Below are 15,887 nucleotides of genomic sequence, written 5' to 3' on the forward strand. Positions count from 1 at the left end.
CGTCACATGTGTCTTTGCTCTGATGATTGATTGTCGGTCATGTTTTGTTGCTTTGATTGGTTGTAGGTCATGCTATCCAACTGGGTACAGAGACATTTTGGTCATGTCTAAATTAACTCAGCGGGATCAGACTAATACACACTTGCAAATTAGTCTGCCAGTGCCCTCTGAGTGCTCTCTATTTCTCTTATATAAAATTGGTGTAGCACACTGTGTTGAACTGTGTGGGATGGCTGTAGTGCTACAGAAACAACCTGCCTTGAAAAAAGGTTAACTCTACAAAATCCACACATTAAAAGTGTGTTTACAGGTCTTGTGGAGCACTGCTGCACATATGAAAAAGTAGTATAAAGCCTTTTGTGGCTCCAGAGGAAGCTTCATGTATTCTAATAAACATCCTGCAGTGATGTCACTCAGTGACTAAGTGGCATTGTGGGTAATGTAAGTTCCAGGCTTTGAAAAACAATCCACCGGTCTAGGATTGCACTCCTATATCACTGTTGGTTTCCTTATGGACAGTTTAAAGAAATATTGAAATTGCTACAGCGTTACCAGAGATATTGCCTTTTTTTATTCTTCATCCAGGTGCCTACAATACCCACAATGCAATTTAGCCACTAATCTAGGTTACCAGAGGCATATTATCAGATTTTGTGCAGTTTCCTCTGGAACCACAAAAGGCTTTTATACTACTTCTTCACATATGCAGTAGTTTTCCCCAAAACCTTTTAACACACTTTAATGTGTAAAATTGCTGGACTTACCCTTAAAAAATAATAAACTACTGATAGCAGACATATTTTTTCACACTGCAATTTGGCATAGATGAAGAAACTGTATTTAATGGATGGGTGATATTCAGTCTGCTTGATGATATTGATATTGGCCCCAAACCTGATCCGGTAGGTTTTTACTATGTTATTATAACTCGTAAAAATGACAAAAAACTATGAAAGGACCCACATTTTAAACCATAATTTTCCGTTAAGTGCAGTTTTACAAGTTCAAATTACAACTTACAACAAAACCTCAGCTGGGTTGATGCTTGTAAACTAGCAGGTTCTTGAACCATCACACTCAGGTTAATGACACCCACTGCCTTCTTCTTATCTGCATACAGAGTTTGAACACGACTTTTTCTTTGAACCTCACGCACCTAGCTGAACGGTTAGTGTCATTAACGGGTGATCGGAATCAACTCCCTTAACAATTAGCTTGATCTGCATTTGGTACGCATGATCAGCCAAACACACCGTGATTATTTCCAACCTCCTAATGACGCTGCAGGTCTTTTCTATTTGCCTTTTATAACTCTACAAATGTATTTGTTATTACATTTTCTCATTCCGGAGGCAACAAAGTTTACATGACGGGACACAAAATCCTCAAAATACATTGATATGTTCATGATACTGCGGGTTGCTCTGATACACAACCTCAACTCTGTTTGTATGTGCTGTAATTGGATCCTTCCTTTACATTAAACCAAACAGATACCAGCTTCTGATTCAATTTTGGCTCTAATTCGCACAAACGAACTGTGCTCCATGCTTTGGTCAGTGAAGTGATCTTGTGTAATGTAGGGAGAAGGCAAGAAGGGGATAATTAAAGAGTACATCAGCCTGTCTAGGGTATCTACGCCTCTCTCATTAGCAAACATGAATAGAGTTGAATATTGCTCAGAAAATATGATTTTGAAATATTAATTTTCTACATGATTAGATTTAAAACTGATGAGAGACGTAGAGCATAATTAGGCGATGATAATGTCAGCCTTTACAGTAGGACTGCAGTGAGGACGAGTGAGCAGAGGGAGAGGTAGAGCAGCATGTCTCCGCTGTGATCATTTTTCATTTTGTCGGGGGTTTTTAAAGTCACGATGTTAGCAAATCACTCTGTGCTGAAAGACGTTTGCTCTCACCCTGCTCTCATTTGTTGTTTTTTTTTCCTTGCCATGTCAAAGCGTTTTGCCAAACATCATCCGACTTTAAAAAAACGCTCTTCCTCCTCGCTTCCTCTTCAACTGTTCACATTCGGCGCTCAGGGGTATCACTCTGTAATCACATTAGCAGATCATTTGTGACAGCTCTTTCACAACTGCAATGTGTTTAACTCCAAAAAGATCCCTTCTTGTTTTTAGCGATGCGCCAGGAGGCGTCTTGAAGCAGACATTTTGCCAAAATAAAGACTTGGAGGAGACGAACTATAATGCACTTTTGTAATGTGAACGCAATCATCGGCGGTGTTTGTTTTGCATGCGGTCGGATGTGTCTGCGCTAGAATGTGAGGGTGAATGGATGATAACGAGACATCATTATCACCAATCCGCTCCCTTTTGTGTGAAACGTGGCCTCGATCCTCTGAGAGAGCATTCCACCGTTTTTTAATACACACAAGAGAGCTGGTGGAATAAAAACAGCTCCTTGCATGCGAAGGACGTAACCCAAACCTTTGCAAATGTCATCTTCCCTGTGACTAAGTTTACTGCTGCTATTTGTGTCACAACAAACATCCCCTGGGTGTGGATGATTGACAAGTTGAGAGTGATAATTTGTCACATTCTGTCATTATTCCTTTATGCCGACTCACTGTTTGTTCCGGAGTATGCTGCAAGACTGTCAGCTGGAACCGCCATGACACCTGACAGCGACACATAAGAAGATGTCATCCTTTCATGTGATTTGAAAAGGTTTAAACTTTCCATTTAAGCCTCTTCCACACTGAAGAATAAGTGTTTATGCCCTTGGATCGATTCGTACTTTCAACTTATTTTAGCCTTTTTTTTTCACATTTGGGTTATCTTCATTATCAGGATGGAGGGGCTTACTTTCAAAATTCCGCTCTTTGCCTAACAGAGCGCTCCAGCTGAAGGTGATGTGTGGCGTGTGATGCATTGTGCGAAGGCTCCTCTGACATGCATAAACAACACGCCGCATAAAGCGCCTCGCATCGACCACGGCCGCCTTCCCGGCAGTCAGCTCTGTGCGGGGCTGTTTAGCAACTTGCGCCATTGATCGCTTAAAGTGAGTACCCGCAACAATCGGAATCCTATGACACGAGGGGAAGCGGGGGAGTGCAAGAGGTGCAATTAGCGGCTCCCAGGAGCACCGAGGGAGTGACAGACAATCAACATGGATAGAGAGAGAGAAAGGAGTGAGGGGGGGGGGGGGAGAGCAGAAATACAAAAGAGGGGAGGAGATGAAGGAGAGGTGTATATAAGGAGGAGGGAGGGTGAGGGAAAAAGATGGTCATTACCCAAATGGGTCGTTACGCCCCATCTATCCATCCCATGGTGCCATACCCCTTCGCCCACGCCACAGGAGTTTTAATTGGCCCGGTACACAGTGTTTGCTCAAGCACTCTGCAAGTTTGGAGAAGGGCTCTGTGGGGGAATGCGGTAAGCTCAGTCATCCTGGAAATATAAGATGGAAAAGAGTGGGTAGAGGGGTGAGGTCTATTTGTGTGCTTGTGTGTGCGTGCGGGCGCATGCATGTCTGCGTATGTTCTCGTGCTCCTACAACTCATATCAACGTAGAGAATTTTTATGTTCAGCCATGTGGATAATGAGCAGCTAGAGTTTTGGTGATTTCCTGTGTGGGGCACATTAAAGAGGAATCAGCAATCTTCAGGACTCATTATATTGCTGCTGTCACTGCATTAAAAGTACCGGTCACTAAACCTAAAACTCTCCCTGCCAAGATGAAATCCCGCTCGTCGTAGAGCTCCGTACCGCCAGGATTTCCCTGGTGTTTCTAAGAGCTGATGCCGCGAGAAATAAGTTTTCAACTGAGCGTAACGGCTCAAATGCAAACTGTCCGGTATAAAGCTTCCGCGCCGGTAGCTTCTTCATAAATCCCCTTTCTCAAAAACCATATGCCTTGCACCTCACAAAGCAATGTTAATTTAGATCCCATCGCAAGAGCTGAAGAGTTGACTTAAAAGTTGAACAGACTTCCTCGCCCCCCCGGCTCTTGGTAAAAGCGAGGCTCCCAGTTAGAACCGCTGTGATGGAAAGATGGAGTGAAGTCTTGTCTCTTTCAATCTGATGAATACCCTCCATGGGATTATCTCACCTGGCAAAGATGGAGAGTCCTTGGCCACAGGGCAAGTCTTTGCTTGTGGGTGTAACACCATTATAGCTACAGTGGGTGTATTATACCAACTGCAAATGCCTGTGTTTTTCTTTTGTGCCAGAAAGCGTAGATTAATTTCAGCAAGGTCCCAGCGTCTTTCACTTCGCCCGCCACCGCATCTGAAGGCCAGAGACGGCAGGCAAAGACATTGTTTTTATACACCGGTCCATTGTGAGGTTTTTTTTTCCCTTTTTTTACTTCTACAACATGTTTTCATGCTGGTGAACAGAAAGTATTAATCGACTGGGGAAGTTCACGGTGATGTCTGTTAGTCAGATCTTTTACACTATTCTGTCGTCTGAGTCTAACGTTTTGGAACAATAAATACAATAAATGCACTGCTGTTTTCCTCCAATGAAAGCATAGAAAGTCTATTTATTGTATTTAAAACCTGTTGATACATTTCTTCAATGCAACAGCTTTTGTACTTATTTAATATATCTAAACCACAGATTTTTTAAATCGTCAAAGATAGCTCACACTTTTATGCTGCTCTCATGTCCATTTTCTCAAATGTATAACTGATAACGGTGCAAATAGAGAAGACTGACGGCACACAAGCGAACAAGAATCAACGGCACGTATTGCAGCCGTGTCCTCTCCCTCTCCTCCGTCGAAAAGTTTGCAGCCTCAAGTTAAACCGTAGCTAATCTTACAGCTGCCATTTCATTCATCATTCATCATGGCCGCTGGTGAAAAAATGCTTGAACTGCCTGTAAAGCAGAGAACATTGACATATCACAGTACAGTTAAAGTTATTTATTTTCTCTTGTGTTTATTTGAATATTTGGCATTGTAGTGAGTTAAATGACTTTAATATTGTGCCACTTGGTTACAGACTTCATTTTTAACAGGTAATAATTAACTGTATGTTAAATTAACCTTTCCAACCATGATAGCGAGGTCTAGCAAAACAGTATTTTTCAAGTATCTTGAGTAAACTTTGGCTGATGACTAAACTTTCTAATTGAAACTTAATTCAAATAATTTTTCAACAAATGCAAGATGGTATGTAAGTAACGGCAGTGTTTTCCATTAGTGATCTACATAATTTAATTAACCTGACAGAGATTGTGGACATTTAGTTTTTTCACTAATTAGGAAAATAAGACTTAAAAGATTAAGCTTGCGTTGCTCGAAGCAAATGGGTCTGTTTGCATATCTTATGTTTTTAAAATGGAAAGATATTGGTTACATATTAAAACTCTTTCATTTAAGAGGCACAGTCAAGGTTTAACAACAGCGTCGTAAGAAAATATTTTTGAACAAACACCTAGATTCGGCATCCGACGGATTTAAAGAGTCGACACACAAAGTGGGAGACATGTCTTACATGGAAAACAAGCAGTTTGATCAACTTTGAGTTTAGTTGCGAAGAGTTTAAACTGCTTGAATACAGTGATCTCATATCTCCCAACACAGTGGGCTACAGATCTGCAACATACTGCAACAAGAATCAACAGTTTCTAGTCAGACACAATTAAGTTGTTATGATGAAATCATTACTTCTAAGTTCAATGATGTGGTTTGTTTGTTTTTGAATGTCTTTCTGTCTTTAAATTTCTATATTTACATACGGTAAATAAATACTACATCTTTACATCTACAGGTGCCGCAGCTGCTCTGAGGAATACTTCAGAGCAGATATTTTAAGTTTTTGCATTAAATTAAATCCTGTCAGATTCTTCTCATCTCTCTACCACACACACCACAACGCTGACCATTTTTCAGATGGTCTTGTCCGATCCAGGTGCGTCAGACCAACAAACTTTCACACACAAACGCACAGGTCCATAATTGATGCGCCCAACAGATCCAGTTGGAGCGGCGGAATGAGATGGTGAATTAATCATGGAGGGGTGTGTGTGAGCTCTTCAGAGAGAGAGAGAGAGAGAGAGAGTGTGCATGGACCTGCACTGATGAGTGATGGTGAAGGTTAAGACAGACAGGAACCAGGGCCATGAATGTACTGGATGGGTGGCACAACATCATGTAAAGCCACATGATGCCTGCAGCCTATAGTGTTGTAATCGCTGACCTCATAAATATGGCAATGAATCACTGCTGGAAAACTACTTGTCATGAATGCAATATTCATCACTCAATGGAGCTCGCTGTGCTCTGTCACCAAAGAATTATTGTTTGATGTCCGTTTGATATTGCGGAGTAAACAAAATCGCGCTGTAGCCAGACTGACTGAATTTAGCTGAGCTTCTGTATTTCTTATTTTGTTTCCAAGATGGATGGTTGGAGATGAAATGGTCGACACCTTTCTGAAAAAAAAAAAAAAAAAAAAAATCTTTGAAATGCTGGGTTAAAATGGAGGGCAATTTATCTGGAACGCTTTGTACAGTCTGTATTTGCTTGATGTTAAGAGAAGTATTGAGCATCAACCGAGCATCTTTTAAGGACGTTCAATATGAAGCGTTGGATTCCCCACCTGCCCCTCAGCTACTGCTGGGTTTCTCACTCTGATTTCTACAAACTCAAAGGCTTTGCTGATCACTCATCCATTTGTGTCTTTCCTCTTTGCACTCTTTTGTGCATGCTGCTGCAGGAATAGTGTGCAAGGAGTAGCAAAAAAAACCCACACGTTTTTTTATGGAATTAACCCTGTCAGTCCCACCGTTTCTGTGATGCTTGCACACAAACTCACTAGTCTTATCTTACTATTAAACAACATACTAATAATCCTAGTCTTGAAGGAAGCAAAGGCTATCACACTTGCTTGTAACCCCTCTGTGTGTGTGTTATCACGGCAATCCAAATGGCATATTAACATCAAAGTCTGTTTTTTTGCCCATCTGTGAAGGGTTCAGGGAAAAATCTCTTGTGCTATTCATTGGCTGTGATGCTTTTGTAAATTATTTACTATCAAGACCCTCGTGCAGTCAGAAAAGTTTGTGACATGATTTGATTTGAGGAAAGCATGAGCAAATGTAACTGTTTGCACATATTTGTTTCTTCATATATTGGTCTTCGAAGGCCATACATATTCAGTTTCACAAAAAAAACCTCACTGATTGGATCGATTACTGTATGATTGGAATGAACTCTCCTATTGACACTTTCAGAATCTGCACAAAATCCTTTTTTGTATCAACCATGTAGCCACAACAGTAAAAACCACTGAAATGTGAAGTGAAAAACATTGATCATCTTTTCACAATCCACTGTTATGCTGGAAAACCTTTGGTTCCTGGAATTCACGATGATTTGGTTCTGACTGGTTGCGGCATAGAGGCTACAGAGGTAAACGGGTACCAGTGATGCTCTGGGCATTTTTTTATAATCCACTGTTGAGCCTTTCTGTCCTGGGCCGTGCACAAACCATGCCATATTGTGAGGTTTCCAGTCAGGATGATTTCTACTGCTTCTGTGTAAAAGTTGAAAAGACTTGGAATTCAACCTTCTTAAGTTACCGCAAGAGGTAGAGGCTTTGTGTTAGGGATGCTAGATATGGATCTTTTTCATTCAATACCGATACTTGCCTGCTTCTCATGGCCGATAAAGAGAAAGCTTACCAATAATTTCAAATTTTTGTGTTTAAAAAAAGAAGTTAAACCTGTAGTTTATGCACACCAGAAAATAAAATGCATGAAAGCAATTCAGTTTTATTGTCCGTATCTGTTGGCTTTAATTTCAACAACACTGATAATGATGACAATACAAATTGTATATATTAAATAAATTAAATAAATTAAATAAATAAATAAAATGAATGATGAAAATGTGTTTGGACCACCTTTTAAAGTCTCACATTTTCTTCAAATCTAAATATATTATTTTATTGCACATTTTCTGATGGATTATAAAGATTCACCAATATATATTTTATATAATAAATCCTATATAATCCTACAATACATAAAAATATATGTATATAATCCTACAATACATAAAGAGTATATATATGGTATTCAAAAAAGCCACATACTGTTAACTACCACACTTTAATGGACTAACCAAATAATCACATGACATGAAAGATGTTTGACAAAACGTTCCATCTTCCTTTTACAGTGTCAACGATTAGCCTTTAAACTCAATAAATAATGTTTTATTTATGAAACTGTAAAAAGCGAGTGAGATAAAAATAGGATTTTCAAAAGTGAGGAGGGCATATGGAAATCACGTCTTTGGGTGCCTCTCTCCTTTTTTGCATTTAAGGGAGCGTCACTAAGAGAGATAATAAGAGCAGAATAATAGCAGGAGACATGTTCACAGAGAATGATTATGTTTTCTGCTGTGTTGACTGATACTCATACATTTACTTCTGCGTGGAAAGATTGGATTTACAAGAAAAGGGTCTGTTGGGAAGAGAAACAATACTTCATACTGCAGAAATCTCATTAGACATAAAGTAATCACATTGCTAATATATTCAAAATTCAGTTATTTGAAAACGCGTGCACTTATAAAACTATAGAGCTTCAACTAAATGACTCTCAGAATGTAGAAAATAGATTAGTAACCATTGAACACAATATCTGATTATACTGTAACAAACAAACTCTCTTATGGGAGACTCTTATTGGCATTATATAGTTGTACCAAAACCATACCATGTCGTCGTTTTATGGGCGAATATTTTTGGAATAAAGATCACTATATTATCATTCCTGTATGAGCTTTGTGATTTCATAGTATTCCCACCACTGAACTATGCCAGTGAGCTCTCCTTCTCTTGCAGAATGTGTCTGGAGGTCAGGCTCAGTTCAAGAGCTGACTGTGTAATGATCTGAATACACGCAGATTGTAGCCACAAAGTCATTGAGAATCGCTGCACATATTCGCGCGACACCACTCTCTTAGTGAATCTGGCCACTGAATGAACATGGCATCGACTTAGAAGATGTCAAAAGTGCCACCCTTGAACAAAGACAGGGGTCAGACTTTCCCATCACCCACCCCTATTTTCAACCACTGGTTTCCATGTGATCAAAACATCATGTTTCGATCAAGGCTGCAGGATCATTGACTCTATGAAATATCTATGGAGCTGTCAGAAAATGACCCTACTTCTCATTTGATTTAATACCTCAGCAAACAGTTTCCTAACGGGTTCAAGTCTTCTTCCATACAGCATGATGTACATTTTGTTCCAGTGAGATTAAAAGATGATAAAGGAGTGTATGCTTTAGAGTGCATCTACCTTTTGATTGACACCACCAAGGGATGTCCTCCATCAGGATACACTACCAAGCTCCACCCTCTGAACCAAATATGGCCACTTCTGGCTCCAAAAAAACAAGATAGGGATGGCTGGACTGCCAGACTATACTAAAATACAATGGAGTTTAGGGGAAATCTAATCATGTACAGTTACTTCAGTTATAAATATCATACCAAGAACCATTTTGAAAGAGGATAGGTTTTGATAGCTTTATATTTTGATTGACTTGCACAAGGGTCCCTGTGGACCAGAGGAAAAGGTAGAACTTTCGTAGCTGACAACATTCGACCGAAGTGCCGCGATGGCAGAAACTGGGGAAATAAAAACTCTGAATTATCCTTTAAATTGTTGGCTATTCATCTTGGCTCAAGCCCGTGTGACTGTCAGCATCCAAATCAGTCATCCTGAGTGTGAAAACTCATCTGTCTGCCACTGTACAGCCCATTGCCTTTGAACGCTATGAAATATCTTTGTCTGGCATCGTATGAGTGCAGCTTAAATTGCCTGTGTTTTTGAGTTGCAGCAGAAAATCATTTTTGCAAATGTACCTTACAAGGGCAAACCGACATTGTACTAAGAACAAATCTGACGTTAAATCACGCAAGCAGAATATCACCTCCTGTACCCTTTCAGCTGCAAGGTCTGATATGAACTGATGTGATGGGGTGACTCTGGGTGAGAGAATGGACTTTTGTGGTACTGATTTTAACAATGAAGAAAGATCTAGTTCTGAGCAGACGCAGCTTTTCACTAAGAGACCCAAATACCATCTAATAACTGGTTCAGATGTACTGCAGAGGAGCCATGTGCTAGGTCGAAGACTCATGTTTCATGGTCTAGCTAGTTCTCTGTCCCTTCCTCGCCATCCCTCATGTACACCTCTTCTCTCCCTTCCCCGCTATCTCTGCCTGTCTCTGCCTAAATCTGTTCTGCTCCAGCAGACTCTCTTCTTTAATCCTATCTGATGAGGACCCCAGTTGCCCCCCGCTCCCTCCTGCTCTACTGCATGGAGGAATGTATGCTAATGTAGCCCGAGTGCAAAAATGGAAATTAGACTACTCGCACTCTCGCAGCAGCCTGAGACAATGCAGCCGTAAAATGAAAAAGGAAAAAAAAAAAAAAAAAAGGGGAAAGAAAAGTCGCAGCATTGTTCCACAACAAACCTCAAACTGGAAGATAAGAACTTGTCAAATTTGATCAGCGATGAATTATGCATCACTGGCCACTGAGTTTAAGCGTCGTGCTTTTTGATGAATCCCCTTTATCTCTTCATCTGTTTCAGCAATCGCACCCTGCTGTCGAGGACTTTCTCTTTATGTACACTTTATATATGCGTGTGTGCACATGCGGCTTGTAATAACTCCACCGCCGCATGTATGTGTGCTGTAGGTGTGTGTACAGATAAGATACAGACTCTAAAAGTGATAAAGACACAGACAACAACTTTTTTTTTTTGGGCATTTCTGATCCTCAGGAAGAAAAAAAAAAAATAACAGCGTATTGTGAATTCAGATGCATGATGAGTAAAAGCAGCTTGTAAACAGCTCTTCTAGCGAAACCTTAGATGTAAGCAGATAAGAAAGCCTTATCACAGATGCCTCTCGATCTGGGCAAGTGTTTTGGGGAAAGAGCTGCTAACAGGATTACGTCTCGTATGTTCACCTTTTACCGAGCAGACAGAGGAGCTTGATCGATATGTGACTAATGTGATCAGGGAGGGCCATCACCCCTCGTCTTGTGCTTTCAATGAAACCCCATTAACCATGTGACCGTGGCGCTTCAGCACAATCTCTCTCCTCTCAAACCCTACGGTGATTCAGCCGACTCTGTGGGCACAATATGCTCCTGATACGGGATACATCTGATATCACCTGACAACTCTCAATTTGAAAATTTGAATCCATACTGGGGCTGGAAGGAAAATCAGCCGCATCGCTAACAGATCAAGGCTCTTGTCAGTAACAATTCAGCATGTCATCCCGGCTCGTTTTCATTTACCTACAGGACTGCAGGTAGCCTGAGCTGGGCATATCTCATTAAAATAGAGGAGAATGGCTCTGCCGTGTCTATTGTGCTCAGTAATTCCTCGGTGATGTATTCCTCCCCCATCTTGCCAATGTAACGTCGTTTCAGATCCCCCCCCTTTTGCCTCTCCATTTTCTCCGTCTCTGGGAAAGAATCTGATTTCCCCCAAGTTAATGAAATTGTCACAGCACCTTTAAAATCGCCACCGTGTAAGCAATAACATCTGGCAAATAGATGGTGCATGTAATGTCCGCTGAGCCTCACTAGACACAACCCTGTTAATGAGTGGAGAGACGGAGTGACAGACAGACGAGACAGTTGACAGACAGGAGCGGACAGACAGAGTACATGACAGAAAGACAGACAGGTTTATGTCCGTGCCAATCTGTTTTGCAAAAAAAAACCATAAAAATCCCACCTCTGAACTAAAAGCGTAGTTCAGTTTGTGTTGGAGGTTTAGTACCAGGAGCTGAGTGCGCAATGGGCTGATTACACACAGATTTCGGTCACAAACTCAGTGAAAACCGCAGGGCACATTTGCGCAATACTTAATTAGAATGAGGTATAAATTAGGATGAATTACACCAAAAAGTGGAACAGGGTAATTTGATCTTGCAACATAGTCGGTGCTGAAAACTTTGTGATGTAGTGACGACAGCAGGTTGTGGTAAGTTTTGTTGCTATGTATTTAACAGCGAATTTATATGAAACTAGATGATAGGAAACAACTAATATGGTAACTTTTGAAAAATATTCTATCTTGAGGTTTTCCGAAGGCAGTGAGGGAAAAAAACAGTAAACAGGTAAACTCTCATATTGACTAGAAGACAACATTAAGTCGTACGTGTCAAGGTTTGCACAGAGGTGAGAACAGAGTGTTATGCATTAGATCTCGCAGGCCAAAAATTAGCAGCATGAGTTATTTTAAATTTGAATATGGCCAAGTGCAATACACATATTGCAGAAGTTGGAAATTTTGAATAGAGTTAAAATGTTTTGACAAGACAGCATCATAATAGTATCACAATAGTATTGTAGGGCTGCAGAGATTCGCTGGCTTACAAATCCTGTCCTTCAGATGTAAGAAAACATGTTTGTTTGGCGCAGGCAACAAATGTCAAATGAGTTTTTTTTTGTGATGCAAAAACATTCCTGTTAATTGTGAATTATTTGGCAATTGGAATATAAATCAAAATAATCCTGTACACAATGCACATTGCCTCTTTTTCCTGTATATAATGCACAAAGCATATAGTCCTTTTTATTTTGTATCTTTCTCCTTTTTTATTTAAGTCTTGTACTTATTATATGTCTGTCTAACTGCTACTGTAACAAGTGAATTTCCCAGATGTGGGATGAATAAAAGTCTTAAGTCTACAGTGCGATTGCTTTTGTACCACATCATGCAGCTTTGAAGCTTTCCACTGTTGCCATGGTTATTGACGTCCAAATCCGTCTTTGAATGCTTCAGGGTTTGTTTTTTTGACTTTTTTTGTGAATGGGAAGGGGACTTTTGTTGGCTACAAAAAGACGAAAAAGGAAATTATAGTTCCTGTATTGCCTTGAATTTTGTCTGAAAACTTGCCCGTCGTGCTGACTTTTGAGTTGCCGTCCTCCCCTCCTGTCCTCATCCCTCAGTAGACTCTTAATTACAGTGATAGACAAGTATAAAAGCAAATAATGACTGCAAGTTTGAGGAAAGTGTGGTGTGTGCCCCTCCCCTCCACCCTCCCACAGAACCTTTAACTAGTTGCAGGAAATTCTCACTGAAGCTTCAAAGCTCGTCAAGTAGTATGTAGGACAGCCCTTGTCCTCTCTCATTCTGTGTTTCCCAAAAAAAACCAAAACTGCAGTGTCAGAGCAGCTTGTGAGTCAACGGCACAAATTCACAGGTCAAAGTTCTCCAAAGTTATAACTTTAAAACTAATCAAAGGGCTGCACAACTTTAATTTTGGTCTGAATATTTTTCTAAATCCTGATGCGACTCTGCTATCAGTGAGTGAGCATGTAGCGAGGAGGCTTTAACTGATGGTTACAGGATACGTCGCTGGAGACTGTATGTGCTGTATAGTGATACTGTAAACATCTGCTGTATGTATGTGTGTGTGTGTGCGCGTGTGTGTTTGTGTGTGTGTGTTCCCTGTTAATGCATCGTGTTAAGCAGAACAGAGAGCGCCCCGGCCCCTCCGCGGCTCTGGCAGGCCTCTGACAGTTCGTGCTGGCTGCCCTCCCAACCTGCCCTTCCAACGGGGCGCCAGCTGGAACTGCCATCACCACCGCTCCTCGGCAGCCACCGCCATCATCACCAGGGAGGCCGGCTGAGTGAAGACGGGGAGAGGGAAGAGGGAGAGGGAGAAGATGGGAGCTGCCAGCTTGCACCATCTTCACCCGCTCACTGAGATGTTAAATCTGTTGTCGGCCTCTCGCGCCGATTTGTATGCAGACGGTGAGTGTTATTCATTGCAGAATGCCTCCTTAACCCATCCTCTCATCCGGGCGCGTGCTCACATCCCCAGCACCACACTGTTTTTAGAATCATTTATGATGACAACAGAACAATTCAACGAGGGAAACACATTCAGGTGTCAATGCGGTCAGCTTCCTATAGCGAGAGTAATGCTGCTCGTGCTCTTTAATGAAGCCTAGTCTGAGCAGGATCAAGAGAGGAGGAGGAGGAGGAGGAGGAGGAGGAGGAGAAGGGGGGGAAACGGTGTGATTATCTATTTATTAAGCAGCCCTCCTTGCGTTTTCTCATGTTCTTTGGCACCTGCATGTCCCATTAGAAGTGTTCGGTCAGCAGTGCTGAGGGCAGCACACCATAATTAGGCCCCCCCACCACATATCACAGTTCTGCTTGGCTGTGCTCCCAAGAGACACGCTATCATGTCGACACACATACCCCAGACACCCGACCCCTCCCCCTTAACCCCTCTGACACACACACACACACACACACACACACAGGCACACTTTCTCTCCAGAGTGAAAGTACACTCCCACACACTCACAAACAAGCTCGCACATCTGCACTTTTAAGCCCACGATGCACCTCTGCTGCTGATTAATCTTCACGGACATGCTCTGATATTTCTGTCTAGTGTTACATGAAGTGAAGGTACATGTCGTCCTTTTAGCGCTTCTCATGTTAAAAGGCATGAAAGAATCAAAGTAATCAGTTTGTGAAGAGTCACACTTGATTATGGCGCAGGCTGTCAAGCTGCCAAATCCTATGCTGTAACAACTTTTTGCCTTGGTATCCCCTTTATGCAGCCACCGGTGTCTGTTCTCATTTTACATCTATTAGCTACATATAAGTCTACAGTGTTGGATGCCTGCCCAGCAATTAAGTGACAGCTTGGAAATGTGATGAATGATGATAGGAAGTAAGTACATGCTTATACAGGGAAGACAGACGTGATTGAATTCCATCATCCCACCTGATCCACCTCCAGATTCAGTTAATTTTAGTTTGTTTCAACATCCATGTTGTGTGGTACGTGCGCACGCTTGCAACAACATCCGGATGAAGTGATGCGAAAAACAATGCTAGCTTAATCTGAGATGCAATTTGAATTAACATCTGGGAAAAGATTAAATCTAATTTCCCAGTGAGCTCCGCAGGAAGATTTACAGTCCTGGGATCAGTGAGGATTCACCTGACGCTCACACAAATGTCTGTTATCATGAAAATTACATCTCAGTTGCTTGGACACAGTTAGAAACAGCCACGGTAGACACAGAACACAGGGAATACAAGCTGAATGAGCAAAGTTTGTTGCTGAATTAAAAATTACTTCGCCTTTTTTTTTCAGCTATGCACACCAAAAAGCAGATCACATCCCAGGTGTTGCTTTGGGTGAAGATTTAGATTTTCAGACGTGGTCTGAGAGAAGATGCTGTGTGATGAGGTTTCCGCAGCCTCGCTTAACCAGTTCTCTGTTACTGTGGAGCGTACAACATCATGAATATTTGAGATGTTGGCTGAGCACATTAAAGCAGGCTCATGTGGCTCCTCCAAAAGCCCACTTTAACTGAAGGTTGAGTAAGGTAGATCTGCAAAAATCAGCAAACGCTGCCAGATTTCTGATAGTACATGAACAAAGGCATGGAAATGAGCATACCCATGCACTTGTTGTTTATCACTAATGGATGAATTGTATCACACACATATGGCGTTTATGTTAAAATATTATCAGTAGTTGTAGTATTTATTGGAGGTTATCCAAACTCAAATTGGTGTAACAAGACTTTGACCAATGGTGTCACTGAGCTGAGTGTTGCAACATAAATGAAGACAGTGTGTTAAATGAACAACGGTTCTCTTTAACCAATCACTTTACAGCCAAGGTCCACAGACAGCAAAGCATTTCACATAAGAAAAAATAAGGAGTGGACCTGGTCTAAAGCTTATCCGTCACCTGCCACAAAGTGAGCAGTATCTCACCTCTAAAATTTCATGACACATTGCAAAGTGACGATCCCCCCGGGCTCTGTCTCCCTGGATACATTTTGGCTGCTGCTGTCACGCCAGTCCTGCAGCAACGTTTGACTGA

The 15,887-nt window shown here is 41.4% G+C and overlaps 1 protein-coding gene across 9 annotated transcripts in view; it reads left to right on the forward strand.

The window, feature by feature from the left end:
* LOC115574070 (MAM domain-containing glycosylphosphatidylinositol anchor protein 2) overlaps nucleotides 1-15,887 on the forward strand; it is a 267,969-nt gene that overhangs the window by 54,764 nt on the left and 197,318 nt on the right. The window contains exon 2 of one of the 9 annotated variants that reach the window (XM_030405289.1): nucleotides 13,499-13,780. The exons of the other annotated variants lie outside the window; for them this stretch is intronic. Coding sequence (XP_030261149.1) covers nucleotides 13,693-13,780 — 88 coding nt within the window. The 5' untranslated portion in view covers nucleotides 13,499-13,692. The remainder of the gene's footprint in view (nucleotides 1-13,498; nucleotides 13,781-15,887) is intronic. 9 annotated transcript variants of the gene reach the window in all.

This window comes from Sparus aurata, chromosome 22, assembly GCF_900880675.1.
Source record: "Sparus aurata chromosome 22, fSpaAur1.1, whole genome shotgun sequence".
NCBI lineage: Eukaryota > Metazoa > Chordata > Actinopteri > Spariformes > Sparidae > Sparus > Sparus aurata.